Below are 19,347 nucleotides of genomic sequence, written 5' to 3' on the forward strand. Positions count from 1 at the left end.
CCCCCCCCTCTCCACTCTCTCTTCCTCCCCTCCCCTCTCTCCCCCTCTCTCTCTCTCCCCCTCTCTCACTCTCTCCCCCCCTCACACACACTCTCCCACCTCTCCTCTCTCTCCCCCCTCTCTCTCTCTCTCTCCCCCCTCTCTCTCTCTCTCCCCACCCTCACTCCTCTCACCCCCTCCACACTCTCTCCCCCCCTCACACTCTCTCTCCCCCCTCTCTCTCTCTCTCCCCCCCTCTCTCTCTCTCTCCCCCCTCTCTCTCTCTCTCCCCCCTCTCTCTCTCTCTCCCCCCTCTCTCTCGCTCCCCCCTCACTCTCTCTCTCCCCCCTCTCTCTCTCTCTCTCCCCCCTCTCTCTCTCTCTCCCCCTCTCTCTCTTCTCCCCCCTCTCTCTCTCTCTCCCCCTCCTCTCTCTCTCTCCCCCCCTCTCTCTCTCTCTCCCCCCCCCTCTCACTCTCTCCCCCCCCCTCCTCACTCCCCCCCTCTCTCTCTCTCTCTCCCCCTCTCTCTCCTCTCACACCCCCTCTCTCTCTCTCACTCACCCCTCTCTCTCTCTCTCCCCCCTCTCTCTCCTCTCCCCCCTCTCTCTCTCTCTCCCCCCTCTCTCTCTCTCTCCCCCTCTCTCTCTCTCTCCCCCTCTCACTCTCTCTCCCCCCTCTCTCTCTCACCCCCCTCTCACTCTCTCCCCCCTCTCTCTCTCTCTCCCCCCTCTCTCTCTCTCTCCCCCCTCTCTCTCTCTCCCCCCTCTCTCTCTCTCTCCTCCCCTCTCTCTCTCCTCCTCCCTCTCTCTCTCTCTCCCCCCTCTCTCTCTCTCTCCCCCCTCTCTCTCTCTCTCCCCCTCTCTCTCTCTCTCCCCCCTCTCTCTCTCTCTCTCTCTCCTCCCCTCCCCCCCCTCTCTCTCTCTCTCTCCTCCCCTCCCCCCCCCTCTCTCTCTCTCTCTCTCCTCCCCTCCCCCCCCCCTCTCTCTCTCTCTCCTCCCTCCCCCCCCCTCTCTCTCTCTCTCCCCTCCCCCCCCCTCTCTCTCTCTCTCTCTCCTCCCCTCCCCCCCCCCCTCCCTCTCTCCATCTCTCCCCCCTCTCTCTCTCTCTCTCCCCTCTCTCTCTCTCTCTCTCTCTCTCTCTCTCTCTCTCTCTCCCCCCCCCCTCTCTCTCTCTCTCTCTCTCCCCCCTCTCTCTCTCTCTCTCTCTCTCCCCTCCCCTCCCCCCTCTCTCTCTCCCACAAGCCTAACCATTTCCTTTTACTTGTCTGGGAGCTCCCTGTGACTTTCTAATTAAACGATAGTAACCATTTCCTTTTTTTCTAATGCCAGATATTGTGTAACATTTGCTGTACCGTCCACCATTAAAATCTTTCGGATTTTTTTTTGTCTGTCTCTCTCTCTCTCTCTCTCTCTCTCTCTCTCTCTCTCTTTCTCCCTCGCTCACTCCCTCAGCGTCTCCTGCTTCTTGAGGCAAGCATTCTCGCTCTCTCTCTCTCTCTCTGTCCAGCTTTCACACTCTCCCTCACTGTGGTTTCCTCTCCTCGCCCAGGAGGCTCTTTCTCACTCGTCTGCCCGCGCTCTGTGTCTGTCTGACAAACCCAGCTCCTGACGGCGGTGTGTGTGTGTGTTTGCACCTCAGTCCTGGTTTCAAGCCGCTTTATTTTGTGAAAAACTATACAGAGGCGTTAAATTAATATAAATAGCCGCCAGTGTTGGGGTAACAGGGCTCCATGCATTGAGCTCGTCTGTGACCCCAGATTTCCCTCCCCCCAGTGTTTGCATCGTCCATTGGTGAAGACGGGGGTGGGGGTGGGGAACCAAGAGCCGTGAGAGCATCTGACTCAGCTGCAGGCCGGAATCGGAGCCTGGGGCCCCTCCTGCTCTGTGTGCGCGCACGTGCAGCACATTCATCTGGTTTGCTCGCTTCTTGAAGCAGTCCGTCAGCAAAGGCTGAATCGGCTTCTGAACGTCATTCGACCTCTGACCCCGCCGGCCGCCAACCCCCGCTGCAAGGCCGGGCAGAGCAGTCGCAAACCCAATCGGGGAGGTTGACGGTGCAGGCTCGTAACTCTTCCATCGGACCTCAGCGCGGCGCCGAATTGCCTGATTTCTTCTGCCTCGCCGCACCCCCCAACTTTCCCGGGTGGGTGTCCAAGTTCACGGGGGGGGGGGGGCGTGGCCGGGCCCCTTCAGCGGGCCACACGGATCAGATAGGACACCAGGGTGACGAAGCCCAGCACGAAACCCACGCTGAGAAAGCAGGCGACGAAACTGAGGACGCTGAATTTCATCGCTCTCCTCCGGCATCTCCCCGCTTCCTCCACATCTCCTCGTCTGCTGTTCTCGCCAGCCTGCAATTAAAAAGGGCCAATAGTGACTGAGTGAGTGGTGCGGGCAGTGGCTGGCGGACTATATACTGAATTAATTAATAAAAAAGCAATTAATATAGATCTGGATTTGAAAGTTAGTCTCAGTATTGGTGTCATGAATCTGTCGTCGCTTGTCCTATTTTTTTTTTAAAGTGGTTTACGACTCTCCTTCAGGGACAGAAATCTTCCGTCCTCAACCCGGTCTGGCCGATGTGTGCCTTCAGAACCTCATCAATGGGGTTGACACTCAACTGCCGGATGAGGTGGCCTCGCAATCCACTCTATTCATGAGCAATGAGGGAACAAATGCAGGCCTGTCAACAATGCCCACGTCCCAGGGACGAATAAAAGGAGACTTTTTCCAGATTGGTTCCTCGACAGAATAACAGATACCCGGGAGTGAGTTACAGACTGGAATCTAATCGAGGGGTTCGGGGGGGTTTATATATAGAATAACAGATACCCGGGAGTGAGTTACAGACTGGAATCTAATCGAGGGGTTCGGGGGGGTTTATATATAGAATAACAGATACCCGGGAGTGAGTTACAGACTGGAATCTAATCGAGGGGTTCAGGGGGTTTATATATAGAATAACAGATACCCGGGATTGAGTTACAGACTGGAATCTAATCGAGGGGTTCGGGGGGTTTATATAGAGAATAACAGATACCTGGGAGTGAGTTACAGACTGGAATCTAATCGGGGGGGTTTATATATAGAATAAAAAGACACTGGAAATCCCCCAGTAAATTTTCTAACAAAACAAAAGGGGAAAGACTCGAACCTTGCTGCAGTCATCGAAGTTTACTCCCCTTTCATCCAAATTTGAGTACGATATCTTAACACTGACTGGTGTCTCTCAGTCCCTCTCTCTCAGGGTGATATCTGGACACTGACTGGTGTCTCTCAGTCCCTCTCTCTCAGGGTGATATCTGTACACTGACTGGTGTCTCTCAGTCCCCTCTCTCTCAGGGTGATATCTGTACACTGACTGGTGTCTCTCAGTCCCTCTCTCTCAGGGTGATATCTGTACACTGACTGGTGTCTCTCAGTCCCCTCTCTCTCTCAGAGATATCTGTACACTGACTGGTGTCTCTCAGTCCCCTCTCTCTCAGGGTGATATCTGTACACTGACTGGTGTCTCTCAGTCCCTCTCTCTCAGGGTGATATCTGTACACTGACTGGTGTCTCTCAGTCCCTCTCTCTCAGGGTGATATCTGTACACTGACTGGTGTCTCTCAGTCCCTCTCTCTCAGGGTGATATCTGTACACTGACTGGTGTCTCTCAGTCCCTCTCTCTCAGGGTGATATCTGGACACTGACTGGTGTCTCTCAGTCCCTCTCTCTCAGGGTGATATCTGTACACTGACTGGTGTCTCTCAGTCCCTCTCTCTCAGGGTGATATCTGTACACTGACTGGTGTGTCTCAGTCCCTCGCTCTCTCAGGGTGATATCTGTACACTGACTGGTGTGTCTCAGTCCCTCGCTCTCTCAGGGTGATATCTGTACACTGACTGGTGTCTCTCAGTCCCTCGCTCTCTCAGGGTGATATCTGTACACTGACTGGTGTCTCTCAGTCCCTCTCTCTCAGGGTGATATCTTAACACTGACTGGTGTCTCTCAGACCCCTCTCTCTCAGGGTGATATCTTAACACTGACTGGTGTCTCTCAGGGTGATATCTGCACACAGACTGGTGTCTCTCAGTCCCCTCACTCGCAGGGTGATATCTGTACACTGACTGGTGTCTCTCAGTCCCTCTCTCTCAGGGTGATATCGAAACACTGACTGGTGTCTCTCAGTCCCCTCTCTCTCAGGGTGATATCTGTACACTGACTGGTGTCTCTCAGGGTGATATCTGCACACAGACTGGTGTCTCTCAGTCCCCTCACTCGCAGGGTGATATCTGTATACTGACTGGTGTCTCTCAGTCCCTCTCTCTCAGGGTGATATCTGTACACAGACTGGTGTCTCTCAGTCCCTCTCTCTCAGGGTGATATCTGGACACTGACTGGTGTCTCTCAGTCCCTCTCTCTCAGGGTGATATCTGGACACTGACTGGTGTCTCTCAGTCCCTCTCTCTCAGGGTGATATCTGGACACTGACTGGTGTCTCTCAGTCCCTCTCTCTCAGGGTGATATCTGGACACTGACTGGTGTCTCTCAGTCCCTCTCTCTCGGGGAGATATCTGTACACTGACTGGTGTCTCTCAGTCCCTCTCTCTCGGGGTGATATCTGCTCACTGACTGGTGTCTCTCAGTCCCCTCTTTCTCAGGGTTTTATCTGTACACTGACTGTTGTCTCTCAGTCCCCTCTCTCTCAGGGAGATATCTGTACACTGACTGCTGTCCCTCAGTCCGTCTCTCTCAGGGTGATATCTGTACACTGACTTGTGTCTCTCAGTCCCCTCTCTCTCAGGGTGATATCTGTACACTGACTGGTGTCTCTCATTCCCCTCTCTCTCAGGCTGATATCTGTGCACTGACTGGTATCTCTCAGTTTATTTAGTGGTTTATATATAGAATAACAGATACCCGGGAGTGAGTTACAGACTGGAATCTAATCGGGGGGTTTATATATGGAATAACAGATACCCGGGAGTGAGTTACAGACTGGAATCTAATCGGGGTGGGGGGCGGGTTTATATATAGAATAACAGATACCCGGGAGTGAGTTACAGACTGGAATCTCATCGCGGGGTTCAGAGTGGTTTATATACAGAAGAACAGATACCCGGGAGTGAGTTACAGACTGGAATCTAATCGGGGGGATTATAAAGAGAATAACAGATACCCGGGAGTGAGTTACAGACTGGAATCTAATCGAGGGGTTCAGAGTGGTTTATATATAGAATAACAGATACCCGGGAGTGAGTTACAGACTGGAATCTAATCGAGGGGTTCGGGGGGTTTATATATAGAATAACAGATACCCGGGAGTGAGTTACAGACTGGAATCTAATCGAGGGGTTCAGAGTGGTTTATATATAGAATAACAGATACCCGGGAGTGAGTTACAGACTGGAATCTAATCGGGGGGTTTATATATAGAATAACAGATACCTGGGAGTGAGTTACAGACTGGAATCTAATCAAGGGGTTCGGGTGGTTTATATATAGAATAACAGATACCTGGGAGTGAGGTACAGACTGGAATCTAATCGAGGGGTTCGGGGGGTTTATATATAGAATAACAGATACCCGGGAGTGAGTTACAGACTGGAATCTAATCGAGGGGTTCGGGGGGGTTTATATATAGAATAACAGATATCCAGGAGTGAGTTACAGACTGGAATCTAATCGAGGGGTTTTGGGGGTTTATATATAGAATAACAGATACCCGGGAGTGAGTTACAGACTGGAATCTAATCGAGGGGTTCGGGGGGTTTACATATAGAATAACAGATACCCGGGAGTGAGTTACAGACTGGAATCTAATCGAGGGGTTCGGGGGGTTTATATATAGAATAACAGATACCCGGGAGTGAGTTACAGACTGGAATCTAATCGAGGGGTTCGGGGGGGTTTATATATAGAATAACAGATACCCGGGAGTGAGTTACAGACTGGAATCTAATCGAAGGGTTCGGGTGGTTTATATACAGAATAACAGATACCCGGGAGTGAGTTACAGACTGGAATCTAATCGAGGGGTTCGGGTGGTTTATATATAGAAAAGCAGATACCCGGGAGTGAGTTACAGACTGGAATCTAATCGGGGGGGTTTATATATAGAATAAAAAGACACTGGAAATCCCCCAGTAAATTTTCTAACAAAACGAAAGTGGAAAGACTCAAACCTTTCTGCAGTCATCGAAGTTTACTCCCCTTTCACCCAAATTTGAGTACGATATCTTAACACTGACTGGTGTCTCTCAGTCCCTCTCTCTCAGGGTGATATCTGTACACTGACTGGTGTCTCTCAGTCCCCTCTCTCTCTGAGAGATATCTGTACACTGACTGGTGTCTCTCAGTCCCCTCTCTCTCAGGGTGATATCTGTACACTGACTGGTGTCTCTCAGTCCCCTCTCTCTCAGGGTGATATCTGTACACTGACTGGTGTCTCTCAGTCCCTCTCTCTCAGGGTGATATCTGTACACTGACTGGTGTCTCTCAGTCCCTCTCTCTCAGGGTGATATCTGTACACTGACTGGTGTCTCTCAGTCCCTCTCTCTCAGGGTGATATCTGTACACAGACTGGTGTCTCTCAGTCCCTCTCTCTCAGGGTGATATCTGTACACTGACTGGTGTCTCTCAGTTTATATAGTGGTTTATATATAGAATAACAGATACCCGGGAGTGAGTTACAGACTGGAATCTAATCGAGGGGTTCGGGGGTTTATATATAGAATAACAGATACCCGGGAGTGAGTTACAGACTGGAATCTAATCGAGGGGTTCGGGGGGGCGGGTTTATATATAGAATAACAGATACCCGGGAGTGAGTTACAGACTGGAATCTAATCGAGGGGTTCAGAGTGGTTTATATATAGAATAACAGATACCCAGGAGTGAGTTCCAGACTGGAATCTAATAGGGGGGTTCAGAGTGGTTTATTTATAGAATAACAGATACCTGGGAATGAGTTACAGACTTCAATCTAATCGGGGGGGGTGGTGGGGGTGGTTTATATATAGAATAACAGATACCCGGGAGTGAGTTACAGACTGGAATCTGTTCGGGGGGTTTATATATAGAATAACAGATACCCGGGAGTGAGTTACAGACTGGAATCTAATCGAGGGGTTCGGGGGTTTATATATAGAATAACAGATACCCGGGAGTGAGTTACGGACTGGAATCTAATCGGGGGGGGGGTTTAAATATAGAATAACAGATACCCGGGAGTGAGTTACAGACTGGAATCTAATCGAGGGGTTCGGGAGGTTTATATATAGAATAACAGATACCTGGGAGTGAGTTACAGACTGGAATCTAATCAAGGGGTTCGGGTGGTTTATATATAGAATAACAGATACCTGGGAGTGAGTTACAGACTGGAATCTAATCGAGGGGTTCGGGGGGTTTATATATAGAATAACAGATACCCGGGAGTGAGTTACAGACTGGAATCTAATCAAGGGGTTCGGGGGGGTTTATATATAGAATAACAGATATCCAGGAGTGAGTTACAGACTGGAATCTAATCGAGGGGTTTTGGGGGTTTATATATAGAATAACAGATACCCGGGAGTGAGTTACAGACTGGAATCTAATCGAGGGGTTCGGGTGGTTTATATACAGAATAACAGATATCCGGGACTGAGTTACAGACTGGAATCTAATCGAGGGGTTCGGGGGGTTTACATATAGAATAACAGATACCCGGGAGTGAGTTACAGACTGGAATCTAATCGAGTGGTTCGGGGGGTGTTTATATATAGAATAACAGATACCCGGGAGTGAGTTACAGACTGGAATCTAATCGAGGGGTTTTGGGGGTTTATATATAGAATAACAGATACCCGGGAGTGAGTTACAGACTGGAATCTAATCGAGGGGTTCGGGGGGTTTACATATAGAATAACAGATACCCGGGAGTGAGTTACAGACTGGAATCTAATCGAAGGGTTCGGGTGGTTTATATACAGAATAACAGATACCCGGGAGTGAGTTACAGACTGGAATCTAATCGAGGGGTTCGGGTGGTTTATATAAAGAAAAACAGATACCCTGGAGTGAGTTTCAGACTGGAATCTAATCGAGGGGTTCGGGTTGGTTTATATATAGAATAACAGATACCCGGGACTGAGTTCCAGTCTGGAATCTAATCGAGGGGTTCGGGTGGTTTATATATAGAAAAGCAGATACCCGGGAGTGAGTTACAGACTGGAATCTAATCGGGGGGGTTTATATATAGAATAAAAAGACACTGGAAATCCCCCAGTAAATTTTCTAACAAAACGAAAGTGGAAAGACTCAAACCTTTCTGCAGTCATCGAAGTTTACTCCCCTTTCACCCAAATTTGAGTACGATATCTTAACACTGACTGGTGTCTCTCAGTCCCTCTCTCTCAGGGTGATATCTGTACACTGACTGGTGTCTCTCAGTCCCCTCTCTCTCTCAGGGTGATATCTGTACACTGACTGGTGTCTCTCGGTCCCTCTCTCTCAGGGTGATATCTGTACACTGACTGGTGTCTCTCGGTCCCTCTCTCTCAGGGTGATATCTGTACACTGACTGGTGTCTCTCAGTCTCTCTCTCTCAGAGTGATATCTGTACACTGACTGGTGTCTCTCAGTCCCCTCTCTCTCAGGGTGATATCTGTACACTGACTGGTGTCTCTCAGTCCCTCTCTCTCAGGGTGATATCTGTACACTGACTGGTGTCTCTCAGTCCCTCTCTCTCAGGGTGATATCTGTACACTGACTGGTGTCTCTCAGTCCCTCTCTCTCAGGGTGATATCTGTACACAGACTGGTGTCTCTCAGTCCCCTCACTCTCAGGGTGATATCAGTACACTGACTGATGTCTCTCAGTCCCTCTCTGTCAGGGTGATATCTGTACACTGACTGGTGTCTCTCAGTCCCTCTCTCTCAGGGTGATATCTGTACACTGACTGGTGTCTCTCAGTCACTCTCTCTCAGGGTGATATCTGTACACTGACTGGTGTCTCTCAGTCCTCTCTCTCATGGGAGATATCTGTACACTGACTGGTGTCTCTCAGGGTGATATCTGAACACTGACTGGTGTCTCTCAGTCCCTCTCTCTCAGGGTGATATCTGTACACTGACTGGTGTCTCTCAGTCCCTCTCTGTCCGGGTGATATCTGTACACTGACTGGTGTCTCTCAGTCCTCTCTCTGTCCGGGTGATATCTGTACACTGACTGGTGTCTCTCAGTCCTCTCTCTGTCCGGGTGATATCTGTACACTGACTGGTGTCTCTCAGTCCCTCTCTCTCTCAGGGTGATATCTGTACACTGACTGGTGTCTCTCAGTCCCTCTCTCTCAGGGTGATATCTGTGGACTGACTGGTGTCTCTCAGTCTCTCTCTCTCAGGGCGATATCTGTACACTGACTGGTGTCTCTCAATCCCTCTCTCACTCAGGGTGATATCTGTACAATGACTGGTGTCTCTCAGTCCCCTGTCTCTCAGGGTGATATCAGTACACTGACTGGTGTCTCTCAGTCCCTCTCTCTCAGGGTGATATCTGTACACTGACTGGTGTCTCTCAGTCCCTCTCTCTCAGGGTGATATCTGTACACTGACTGGTGTCTCTCAGTCCCTCTCTCTCAGGATGATATCTGTACACTGACTGGTGTCTCTCAGTCCCTCTCTCTCAGGGTGATATCAGTACACTGACTGGTGTCTCTCAGTCCCTCTCTCTCAGGGTGATATCTGTACACTGACTGGTGTCTCTCAGTCCCTCTTTCTCAGGGTGATATCTGTACACTGACTGGTGTCTCTCAGTCCCCTGTCTCTCAGGGTGATATCTGTACACTGACTGGTGTCTCTCAGTCCCTCTTTCTCAGGGTGATATCAGTACATTGACTGGTGTCTCTCAGTCCCTCTCTCTCAGGGTGATATCTGTACACTGACTGGTGTCTCTCAGTCCCTCTTTCTCAGGGTGATATCTATACACTGACTGGTGTCTCTCAGTCCCCCTCAGGGTGATATCTGTACACTGACTGGTGTCTCTCAGTCCCCTGTCTCTCAGGGTGATATCTGTACACTGACTGGTGTCTCTCAGTCCCTCTCTCTCAGGGTGATATCTGTACACTGACTGGTGTCTCTCAGTCCCCTGTCTCTCAGGGTGATATCTGTACACTGACTGGTGTCTCTCAGTCCCCTGTCTCTCAGGGTGATATCTGTACACTGACTGGTGTCTGTCAGTCCTCTCTCTCAGTGTGATATCTGTACACTGACTGGTGTCTCTCAGTCCCCTGTCTCTCAGGGTGATATCTGTACACTGACTGGTGTCTCTCAGTCCCCTCTCTCTCAGGGTGATATCTGTACACTGACTGGTGTCTCTCAGTCCCTCTCTCTCAGGGTGATATCTGTACACTGACTGGTGTCTCTCAGTCCCTTCCCTCCGAGTTCATGGGGGTGGTTGAAATGGGAGGGGGAATTTAATGCGGAGATTTGGTTGAACGGGGGACTCTTGTCGACAGGTGGCGGGGGTAACATGGAGATGGGCCGACATAAAGCTCATTACCCTTACGGCGTTGACCAAAGCGTAAATCCCCACGCACGAGCACCCGCAGATCACGCTGCAGACCGACAGCCAGAAGCAGCGGTCCAGGGCGGCCTCAGCTGGTCTCGCCCCTTCCCGCTGCCCGCCTCCGTTCCTCAGCGCCGGCGCCTCCCCGACGCTCCCGTTGGCCTGCGGCAGCCACACGGCCGTCTCCTCCTGCCCCGGGGTGGCGCCCGGCCTCTCCGCCAGGCCTCTCGCCGACTGCTCCGTCATCGCCCAGCCGGTCCGTCTCGGAAAGGTGTCTGAAAGTGGGAAAAAAAAAGACGCGTCAAATGTTCGGAAGCTCTCTCTCTCTCTCTCTCTTAGTCTCGTGCACCCCCCACCCCCTCCTGATGACATCCAGTTCCTGAACAGGAAAGGAGAAGAGCTGACATCAGCCCTTCCTGCTTGTAATCTTCCCTCTCACTTCCTTCCCGTCCACGAGTTCCTGAGCTGACCGCCCCCGCTGAGTGTGAGCTGGCAACTACGAGCAAACCCCCTCGCAAAGTTTGACAGTCGCACGGCGGCAGAGTTGGGGGCGGGGGGGGTGCCGTTTGAAAGATCGATCCGATTAATCCCACTTCCTCCCCCATGCTTTTTCCCCCCTCTATCCCTGTCAACTTAAATTGAACCTCTGGTTCTTTCACCCATCGCTGTGTCCCCCCCGGGTCACTGACCCTCCCGCCACGAGGAACAATTTCTCATTATTTACTCCGCCGAATCCCCTTCCTGATTTCAAACGCCCCGATTAAATCTCCTCTTAACCTTCCCTGCTCAGAGGAGACAGCCGTCTCATGCTGCCCTGCCGACTTCAAAATGCACGAGCACACACAGGTCCTGCAACCGCTGTTAAAAAAATTATAACCTTTCCTTTCCGAGCGATATGACTGTACGGTGACGAGGATGTGGTGAGAGGAGGGGGAGACATTCTGCGGGAACCTGGGAGTTAGAGGGTCAGTCCCGAGGGAGCGCCACACTATCGGAGGGTCGGTACCGAGGGAGTGCCGCACTGTCGGAGGGTCAGTACTGAGGGAGTGCCGCACTGTCAGAGGGGCCCTGTTTTGGGATAAGACAGTCAAGCCGAAAGCCCCTTCTGAGCTCTCAGGTGCGCAGTTAAGATCCCACGACCACGATGGGAAGCAGGCTCAGTAGGAGCAACATTCAAACAGTCGAGCTACACAGTAAAGTAATTAAAGAATAACTTTCACATTGATGTATTTTAACCCGTATAAACCCACAACTTGGGATGCTCTGGTCGACAGATATCACCCTGAGAGAGAGGGGACTGAGAGACACCAGTCAGTGTACAGATATCACCCTGAGAGAGAGGGACTGAGAGACACCAGTCAGTGTACAGCTATCACCCTGAGAGAGAGGGGACTGAGAGACACCAGTCAGTGTACAGATATCACCCTGAGAGAGAGGGGACTGAGAGACACCAGTCAGTGTACAGATATCACCCTGAGAGAGAGGGACTGAGAGACACCAGTCAGTGTACAGCTATCACCCTGAGAGAGAGGGACTGAGAGACACCAGTCAGTGTACAGCTATCACCCTGAGAGAGAGGGACTGAGAGACACCAGTCAGTGTACAGATATCTCCCTGAGAGAGAGGGGACTGAGAGACACCAGTCAGTGTACAGATATCACCCTGAGAGAGAGGGGACTGAGAGACACCAGTCAGTGTCCAGATATCACCCTGAGAGAGAGGGGACTGAGAGACACCAGTCAGTGTACAGATATCACCCTGAGAGAGAGAGGGATTGAGAGACACCAGTCAGTGTCCAGATATCACCCTGAGTGAGAGGGACTGAGAGACAACAGTTAGTGTACAGATATCACCCTGTGAGAGAGGGGACTGAGAGACACCAGTCAGTGTACAGATATCTCCCTGAGAGAGAGAGGACTGAGAGACACCAGTCAGTGTACAGATATCTCCCTGAGAGAGAGGGGACTGAGAGACACCAGTCAGTGTACAGTTATCACCCTGAGAGAGAGGGGACTGAGAGACACCAGTCAGTGTACAGATATCACCCTGAGAGAGAGGGGACTGAGAGACACCAGTCAGTGTACAGATATCACCCTGAGAGAGAGGGGACTGAGAGACACCAGTCAGTGTACAGATATCACCCTGAGAGAGAGAGGGACTGAGAGACACCAGTCAGTGTACAGATATCACCCAGAGAGAGAGGGACTGAGAGACACCAGTCAGTGTACAGATATCACCCAGAGAGAGAGGGACTGAGAGACACCAGTCAGTGTACAGATATCACCCTGAGAGAGAGGGACTGAGAGACACCAGTCAGTGTACAGATATCACCCAGAGAGAGAGGGACTGAGAGACACCAGTCAGTGTACAGATATCACCCTGAGAGAGAGGGACTGAGAGACACCAGTCAGTGTACAGATATCACCCAGAGAGAGAGGGACTGAGAGACACCAGTCAGTGTACAGATATCACCCTGAGAGAGAGGGACTGAGAGACACCAGTCAGTGTACAGATATCACCCGGAGAGAGAGGGGACTGAGAGACACCAGTCAGTGTACAGATATCACCCTGAGAGAGAGGGACTGAGAGACACCAGTCAGTGTCCAGATATCACCCTGAGAGAGAGAGGGACTGAGAGACACCAGTCAGTGTACAGATATCACCCTGAGAGAGAGGGGACTGAGAGACACCAGTCAGTGTACAGATATCACCCTGAGAGAGAGAGGGACTGAGAGACACCAGTCAGTGTCCAGATATCACCCTGAGAGAGAGGGGACTGAGAGACACCAGTCAGTGTACAGATATCACCCTGAGAGAGAGGGACTGAGAGACACCAGTCAGTGTACAGATATCACCCTGAGAGAGAGGGACTGAGAGACATCAGTCAGTGTACAGTTATTACCCTGAGAGAGAGGGGACTGAGAGACACCAGTCAGTGGACAGATATCACCCAGAGAGAGAGGGACTGAGAGACACCAGTCAGTGTACAGATATCACCCTGAGAGAGAGGGGACTGAGAGACACCAGTCAGTGTACAGATATCACCCTGAGAGAGAGGGACTGAGAGACACCAGTCAGTGTCCAGATATCACCCTGAGTGAGAGGGACTGAGAGACACCAGTCAGTGTACAGATATCACCCTGAGTGAGAGGGACTGAGAGACACCAGTTAGTGTCCAAATATCACCCTGAGTGAGAGGGACTGAGAGACACCAGTTAGTGTCCAGATATCACCCTGAGTGAGAGGGACTGAGAGACACCAGTCAGTGTACAGATATCACCCTGAGTGAGAGGGACTGAGAGACACCAGTTAGTGTCCAGATATCACCCTGAGAGAGACGGACTGAGAGACACCAGTCAGTATGCAGATATCACCCTGAGAGAGAGGGACTGAGAGACACCAGTCAGTGTACAGATATCACCCTGAGTGAGAGGGACTGAGAGACACCAATCAGTGTACAGATATCACCCTGAGAGAGAGGGATTGAGAGACACCAGTCAGTGCACAGATATCACCCTGAGAGAGAGGGACTGAGAGACACCAGTCAGTGTACAGATATCACCCTGAGAGAGCGAGGGACTGAGAGACACCAGTCAGTGTACAGATATCACCCTGAGAGAGGGACTGAGAGACACCAGTCAGTGTACAGATATCACCCTGAGAGAGAGGGACTGAGAGACACCAGTCAGTGAACAGATATCACCCTGAGAGAGAGGGATTGAGAGACACCAGTCAGTGTACAGATATCTCCCTGAGAGACAGGGACTGAGAGACACCAGTCAGTGTACAGATATCACCCTGAGAGAGAGAGGGACTGAGAGACACCAGTCAGTGTACAGATATCTCCCTGAGAGAGAGGGGACTGAGAGACACCAGTCAGTGTACAGATATCACCCTGAGAGAAAGGGGACTGAGAGACACCAGTCAGTGTACAGATATCACCCTGAGAGAGAGAGGGACTGAGAGACACCAGTCAGTGTCCAGATATCACCCTGAGTGAGAGGGACTGAGAGACAACAGTTAGTGTACAGATATCTCCCTGAGAGAGAGGGGACTGAGAGACACCAGTCAGTGTCCAGTTATCACCCTGAGAGAGAGGGGACTGAGAGACACCAGTCAGTGTACAGATATCACCCTGAGAGAGAGGGGACTGAGAGACACCAGTCAGTGTACAGATATCACCCTGAGAGAGAGGGGACTGAGAGACACCAGTCAGTGTACAGATATCACCCTGAGAGAGAGGGGACTGAGAGACACCAGTCAGTGTACAGATATCACCCTGAGAGAGAGGGACTGAGAGACACCAGTCAGTGTACAGATATCACCCAGAGAGAGAGGGACTGAGAGACACCAGTCAGTGTACAGATATCACCCAGAGAGAGAGGGACTGAGAGACACCAGTCAGTGTACAGATATCACCCTGAGAGAGAGGGACTGAGAGACACCAGTCAGTGTCCAGATATCACCCTGAGTGAGAGGGAGTGAGAGACACCAGTCAGTGTCCAGATATCACCCTGAGTGAGAGGGACTGAGAGACACCAGTCAGTGTACAGATATCACCCTGAGTGAGAGGGACTGAGAGACACCAGTCAGTGTCCAGATATCACCCTGAGAGAGAGGGGACTGAGGGACACCAGTCAGTGTACAGATATCACCCTGAGTGAGAGGGACTGAGAGACACCAGTCAGTGTACAGATATCACCCTGAGTGAGAGGGACTGAGAGACACCAGTCAGTGTCCAGATATCACCCTGAGAGAGAGGGGACTGAGGGACACCAGTCAGTGTACAGATATCTCCCTGAGAGACAGGGACTGAGAGACACCAGTCAGTGTACAGATATCACCCTGAGAGAGAGGGGACTGAGAGACACCAGTCAGTGTACAGATATCACCCTGAGAGAGAAGGGACTGAGAGACACCAGTCAGTGTACAGATATCACCCTGAGAGAGAGGGGACTGAGAGACACCAGTCAGTGTACAGATATCACCCTGAGAGAGAAGGGACTGAGAGACACCAGTCTGTGTACAGATATCACCCTGAGAGAGAGGGACTGAGAGACACCAGTCAGTGTGCAGATATCACCCTGAGAGAGAGGGACTGAGTGACACCAGTCAGTATACAGATATCTCCCAGAGAGGTGACTGAGAGACACCCGTCAGTGTACAGATATCTCCCTGAGAGAGATGGGACTGAGAGACACCAGTCAGTGTACAGATATCACCCTGAGAGAGAGGGACTGAGAGACACCAGTCAGTGTACAGATATCACCCTGAGAGAGAGGGACTGAGAGACACCAGTCAGTGTACAGATATCACCCTGAGAGAGAGGGACTGAGAGACACCAGTCAGTGTACAGATATCACCCTGAGTGAGAGGGACTGAGAGACACCAGTCAGTGTCCAGATATCACCCTGAGAGAGAGGGGACTGAGGGACACCAGTCAGTATACAGATATCTCCCAGAGAGGGGACTGAGAGACACCAGTTAGTGTCCAGATATCACCCTGAGAGAGAGGGACTGAGAGACACCAGTCAGTGTACAGATATCACCCTGAGTGAGAGGGACTGAGAGACACCAGTCAGTGTACAGATATCACCCTGAGAGAGAGAGGACTGAGAGACACCAGTCAGTGTACAGATATCACCCTGAGAGAGAGGGACTGAGAGACACCAGTCAGTGTACAGATATCACCCTGAGAGAGAGGGACTGAGAGACACCAGTCAGTGTGCAGATATCACCCTGAGAGAGAGAGGGGACTGAGAGACACCAGTCAGTGTACAGATATCACCCTGAGAGAGAGGGGACTGAGAGACACCAGTCAGTGTACAGATGTCACCCTGAGAGAGAGGGGACTGAGAGACACCAGTCAGTGTACAGATATCACCCTGAGAGAGAGGGGACTGAGAGACACCAGTCAGTGTACAGATATCACCCTGAGAGAGAGGGGACTGAGAGACACCAGTCAGTGTACAGATATCACCCTGAGAGAGAGGGGACTGAGAGACACCAGTCAGTGTACAGATATCACCCTGAGAGAGAGGGACTGAGAGACACCAGTCAGTGTACAGATATCACCCTGAGAGAGAGGGGACTGAGAGACACCAGTCAGTGTACAGATATCACCCTGAGAGAGAGGGGACTGAGAGACACCAGTCAGTGTACAGATATCACCCTGAGAGAGAGAGGGACTGAGAGACACCAGTCAGTGTACAGATATCACCCTGAGAGAGAGGGACTGAGAGACACCAGTCAGTGTACAGATATCACCCAGAGAGAGAGGGACTGAGAGACACCAGTCAGTGTACAGATATCACCCTGAGAGAGAGGGGACTGAGAGACACCAGTCAGTGTACAGATATCACCCTGAAAGTGAGAGTGAGTGAGAATCATTGTGAATATAATGGGAGGTGGGGCAGTAGTGAAGGAATGATCTGAATGTATATTTAGAGCTGGAGTACTCAGCTGATTCGAATGTTACACACATTGTGACTCAGATTGTGGATAAAACCTGTTTTGCCAGCTCTGAGATCCAGAGCAGATCCGCCAGATGACTCCCACATTTCATTAACTCTTCGGGTTACCTCTCCTTCAGCGTCCTTTGCCTGTCAGAGGAGACGTGGCCAGACTGGGTAACCGCTGCCTCCCCCGACCAATCTCAGCAGCCACTCTCTGCTCGTAACCAAAGACAGCGACAGGATGTTCGACTGTGGTGGGCGTCACAGCTGAAGCTATTCAACTCCTCATCCACGCTCCCCAACCACCTCTTCCCCCCCCCCCCCCCCCCCCCAAAACCTGAACCAGGCCTCTCTCTGACTGAGCACAAACACAGGCAGTTGGAGCCCAGACAGTGTATCTAACGCACTGTGACACCCGGTCCCAGAGGGGGGAAAGGACAGTGTATCTAACACACTGTGACACCCAGTCCCAGAGGGGGGAAAGGACAGTGTATCTAACACACTGTGACACCCCGTCCCAGAGGGGGGCAAGGACAGTGTATCTAACACACTGTGACACCCGGTCCCAGAGGGGGGAAAGGACAGTGTATCTAACACACTGTGACACCCGGTCCCAGAGGGGGGGGAAAGGACAGTGTATTTAGCACACTGTGACACCGGTACCCAGAGGGGGAAAGGACAGTGTATCTAACACACTGTGACACCCGGTCCCAGAGGGGGGGGAAAGGACAGTGTATTTAGCACACTGTGACACCCGGTCCCAGAGGGGGGGGAAAGGACAGTGTATTTAGCACACTGTGACACCCGGTCCCAGAGGGGGGAAAGGACAGTGTATCTAACACACTGTGACACCCAGTCCCAGAGGGGGGAAAGGACAGTGTATTTAGCACACTGTGACACCGGGACCCAGAGGGGGAAAGGACAGTGTATCTAACGCACTGTGACACCCAGTCCCAGAGGGGGGAAAGGACAGTGTATCTAACACACTGTGACACCCAGTCCCAGAGGGGTGAAAGGACAGTGTATCTAACACACTGTGACACCCGGTCCCAGAGGGGGGAAAGGACAGTGTATCTAACACACTGTGACACCCGGTCCCAGAGGGGGAAAGGACAGTGTATCTAACGCACTGTGACACCGGTACCCAGAGGGGGAAAGGACAGTGTATCTAACGCACTGTGACACCGGTACCCAGAGGGGGAAAGGACAGTGTATCTAACGCACTGTGACACCGGTACCCAGAGGGGGAAAGGACAGTGTATCTAACGCACTGTGACACCCAGTCCCAGAGGGGGGAAAGGACAGTGTATCTAACACACTGTGACACCCAGTCCCAGAGGGGGAAAGGACAGTGAATCTAACACACTGTGACACCCAGTCCCAGAGGGGGGAAAGGACAGTGTATCTAACACACTGTGACACCCGGTCTCAGAGGGGGAAAGGACAGTGTATCTAACGCACTGTGACACCCAGTCCCAGAGGGGGAAAGGACAGTGTATCTAACACACTGTGACACCCGGTCCCACTGGACTGCCTCCACCAGTTACATTTAAAGAGTTTACACACTCACCTCAATGTCTCTGGCTTTTGTGAGGTGACTCCGATATCTAAAACCTTCCACGCTATGATCCGACGGTGAGAGAGAGAGAGAGCTGGAGTCTGTGTCTGGGCAATTCCGTCTCTTTCTCTCTCTGTTCTGACAAGTTTCCAGGGGGCAACACGCAGGATCCTGAGCCGAGCTTACCTCAAGCCTTAACCCCCACTCCAACCGCGCCCCCCCACACACACACACACACACACACACACACACACACACACACACACGCACCAAGCACGCCCTCTCACAGTTGCCTACTATCTTTCCTCGTTCTCTCTCGTTCTCTGTCTCTCTGTTTCCTGCCTTCCTGGATCTGTCTGTTAAATTCCTTCGCACATGGGCATCTCGCTCCTCGCGCGTGTGTGTGTGTGTCTCTGTGTGTACATCCCTTCCCTTCTCTCTCTCTCTCTCTCTCTCTCTGCTGACGTTCACTTTAGCCTTTGAAAGGAATTGGTGTTTGTTCCTGGTTTTCATTCCTGTGTCATTCCCACAGAAACAGGGAGGGAGCGTCTGCCAATCATGCAGACTGGCTTAAAGTGTAAAACAGAGGGCTGCTCCCAAGGGAAATCCCCGTCAAATTCCTGTGCTGCCGGGTTCTCCTGCTCCCGTGCTGGTGTTTCTACCCCACACGAACCTCCTCCCAACCCCCCTCTCCATCCCCCCCATCACCATACCCTTCTTATACTTTCTCTCTCCTGTGTTTATCCAACTCCCCCTCTCTTAAATCCATCGATACGATTTACCTCAACCACTCCCTGTAGGAGCGAGTCCCACATTCTCCCCACTC

At 51.5% G+C, this 19,347-nt stretch overlaps 1 protein-coding gene across 4 annotated transcripts; it reads right to left on the bottom strand.

The window, feature by feature from the left end:
* Positions 1-1,620: 1,620 nt before the first annotated feature.
* On the bottom strand, positions 1,621-18,992 carry LOC137363795 (transmembrane protein 265-like). Of its 4 annotated transcripts, none has more exons than XM_068027352.1 (3): positions 18,809-18,992; positions 10,503-10,783; positions 1,621-2,329 (listed from the first exon to the last, which is right to left on the bottom strand). In XM_068027352.1, the coding sequence occupies exons 2-3, from the start codon at positions 10,752-10,754 to the stop codon at positions 2,168-2,170; spliced, it is 414 nt and encodes a 137-aa protein (XP_067883453.1). In that variant the 5' UTR covers positions 10,755-10,783; positions 18,809-18,992; the 3' UTR covers positions 1,621-2,167. The 4 variants fall into 4 exon arrangements, with proteins under 4 accessions (XP_067883453.1, XP_067883452.1, XP_067883451.1 ...); XM_068027351.1 differs by lacking the exon at positions 18,809-18,992 and adding an exon at positions 18,534-18,762; XM_068027350.1 differs by lacking the exon at positions 18,809-18,992 and adding an exon at positions 17,017-17,219.
* Between the last annotated feature and the right edge of the window lie 355 nt (positions 18,993-19,347).

Source organism: Heterodontus francisci, unplaced genomic scaffold, assembly GCF_036365525.1.
Source record: "Heterodontus francisci isolate sHetFra1 unplaced genomic scaffold, sHetFra1.hap1 HAP1_SCAFFOLD_1527, whole genome shotgun sequence".
In the NCBI taxonomy this organism is placed as follows: Eukaryota; Metazoa; Chordata; class Chondrichthyes; order Heterodontiformes; family Heterodontidae; genus Heterodontus; species Heterodontus francisci.

Coding starts and splice junctions, on each gene's coding strand:
- LOC137363795 (XM_068027349.1), bottom strand. CDS start 10,880: ATGTCATCAGGAGGGGGTGGGGGGTGCACGAGACTAAGAGAGAGAGAG. Junction 2,330..10,502: donor CTTTGGTCAACGCCGTAAGG/GTAATGAGCTTT, acceptor TTTTAATTGCAG/GCTGGCGAGAACAGCAGACG.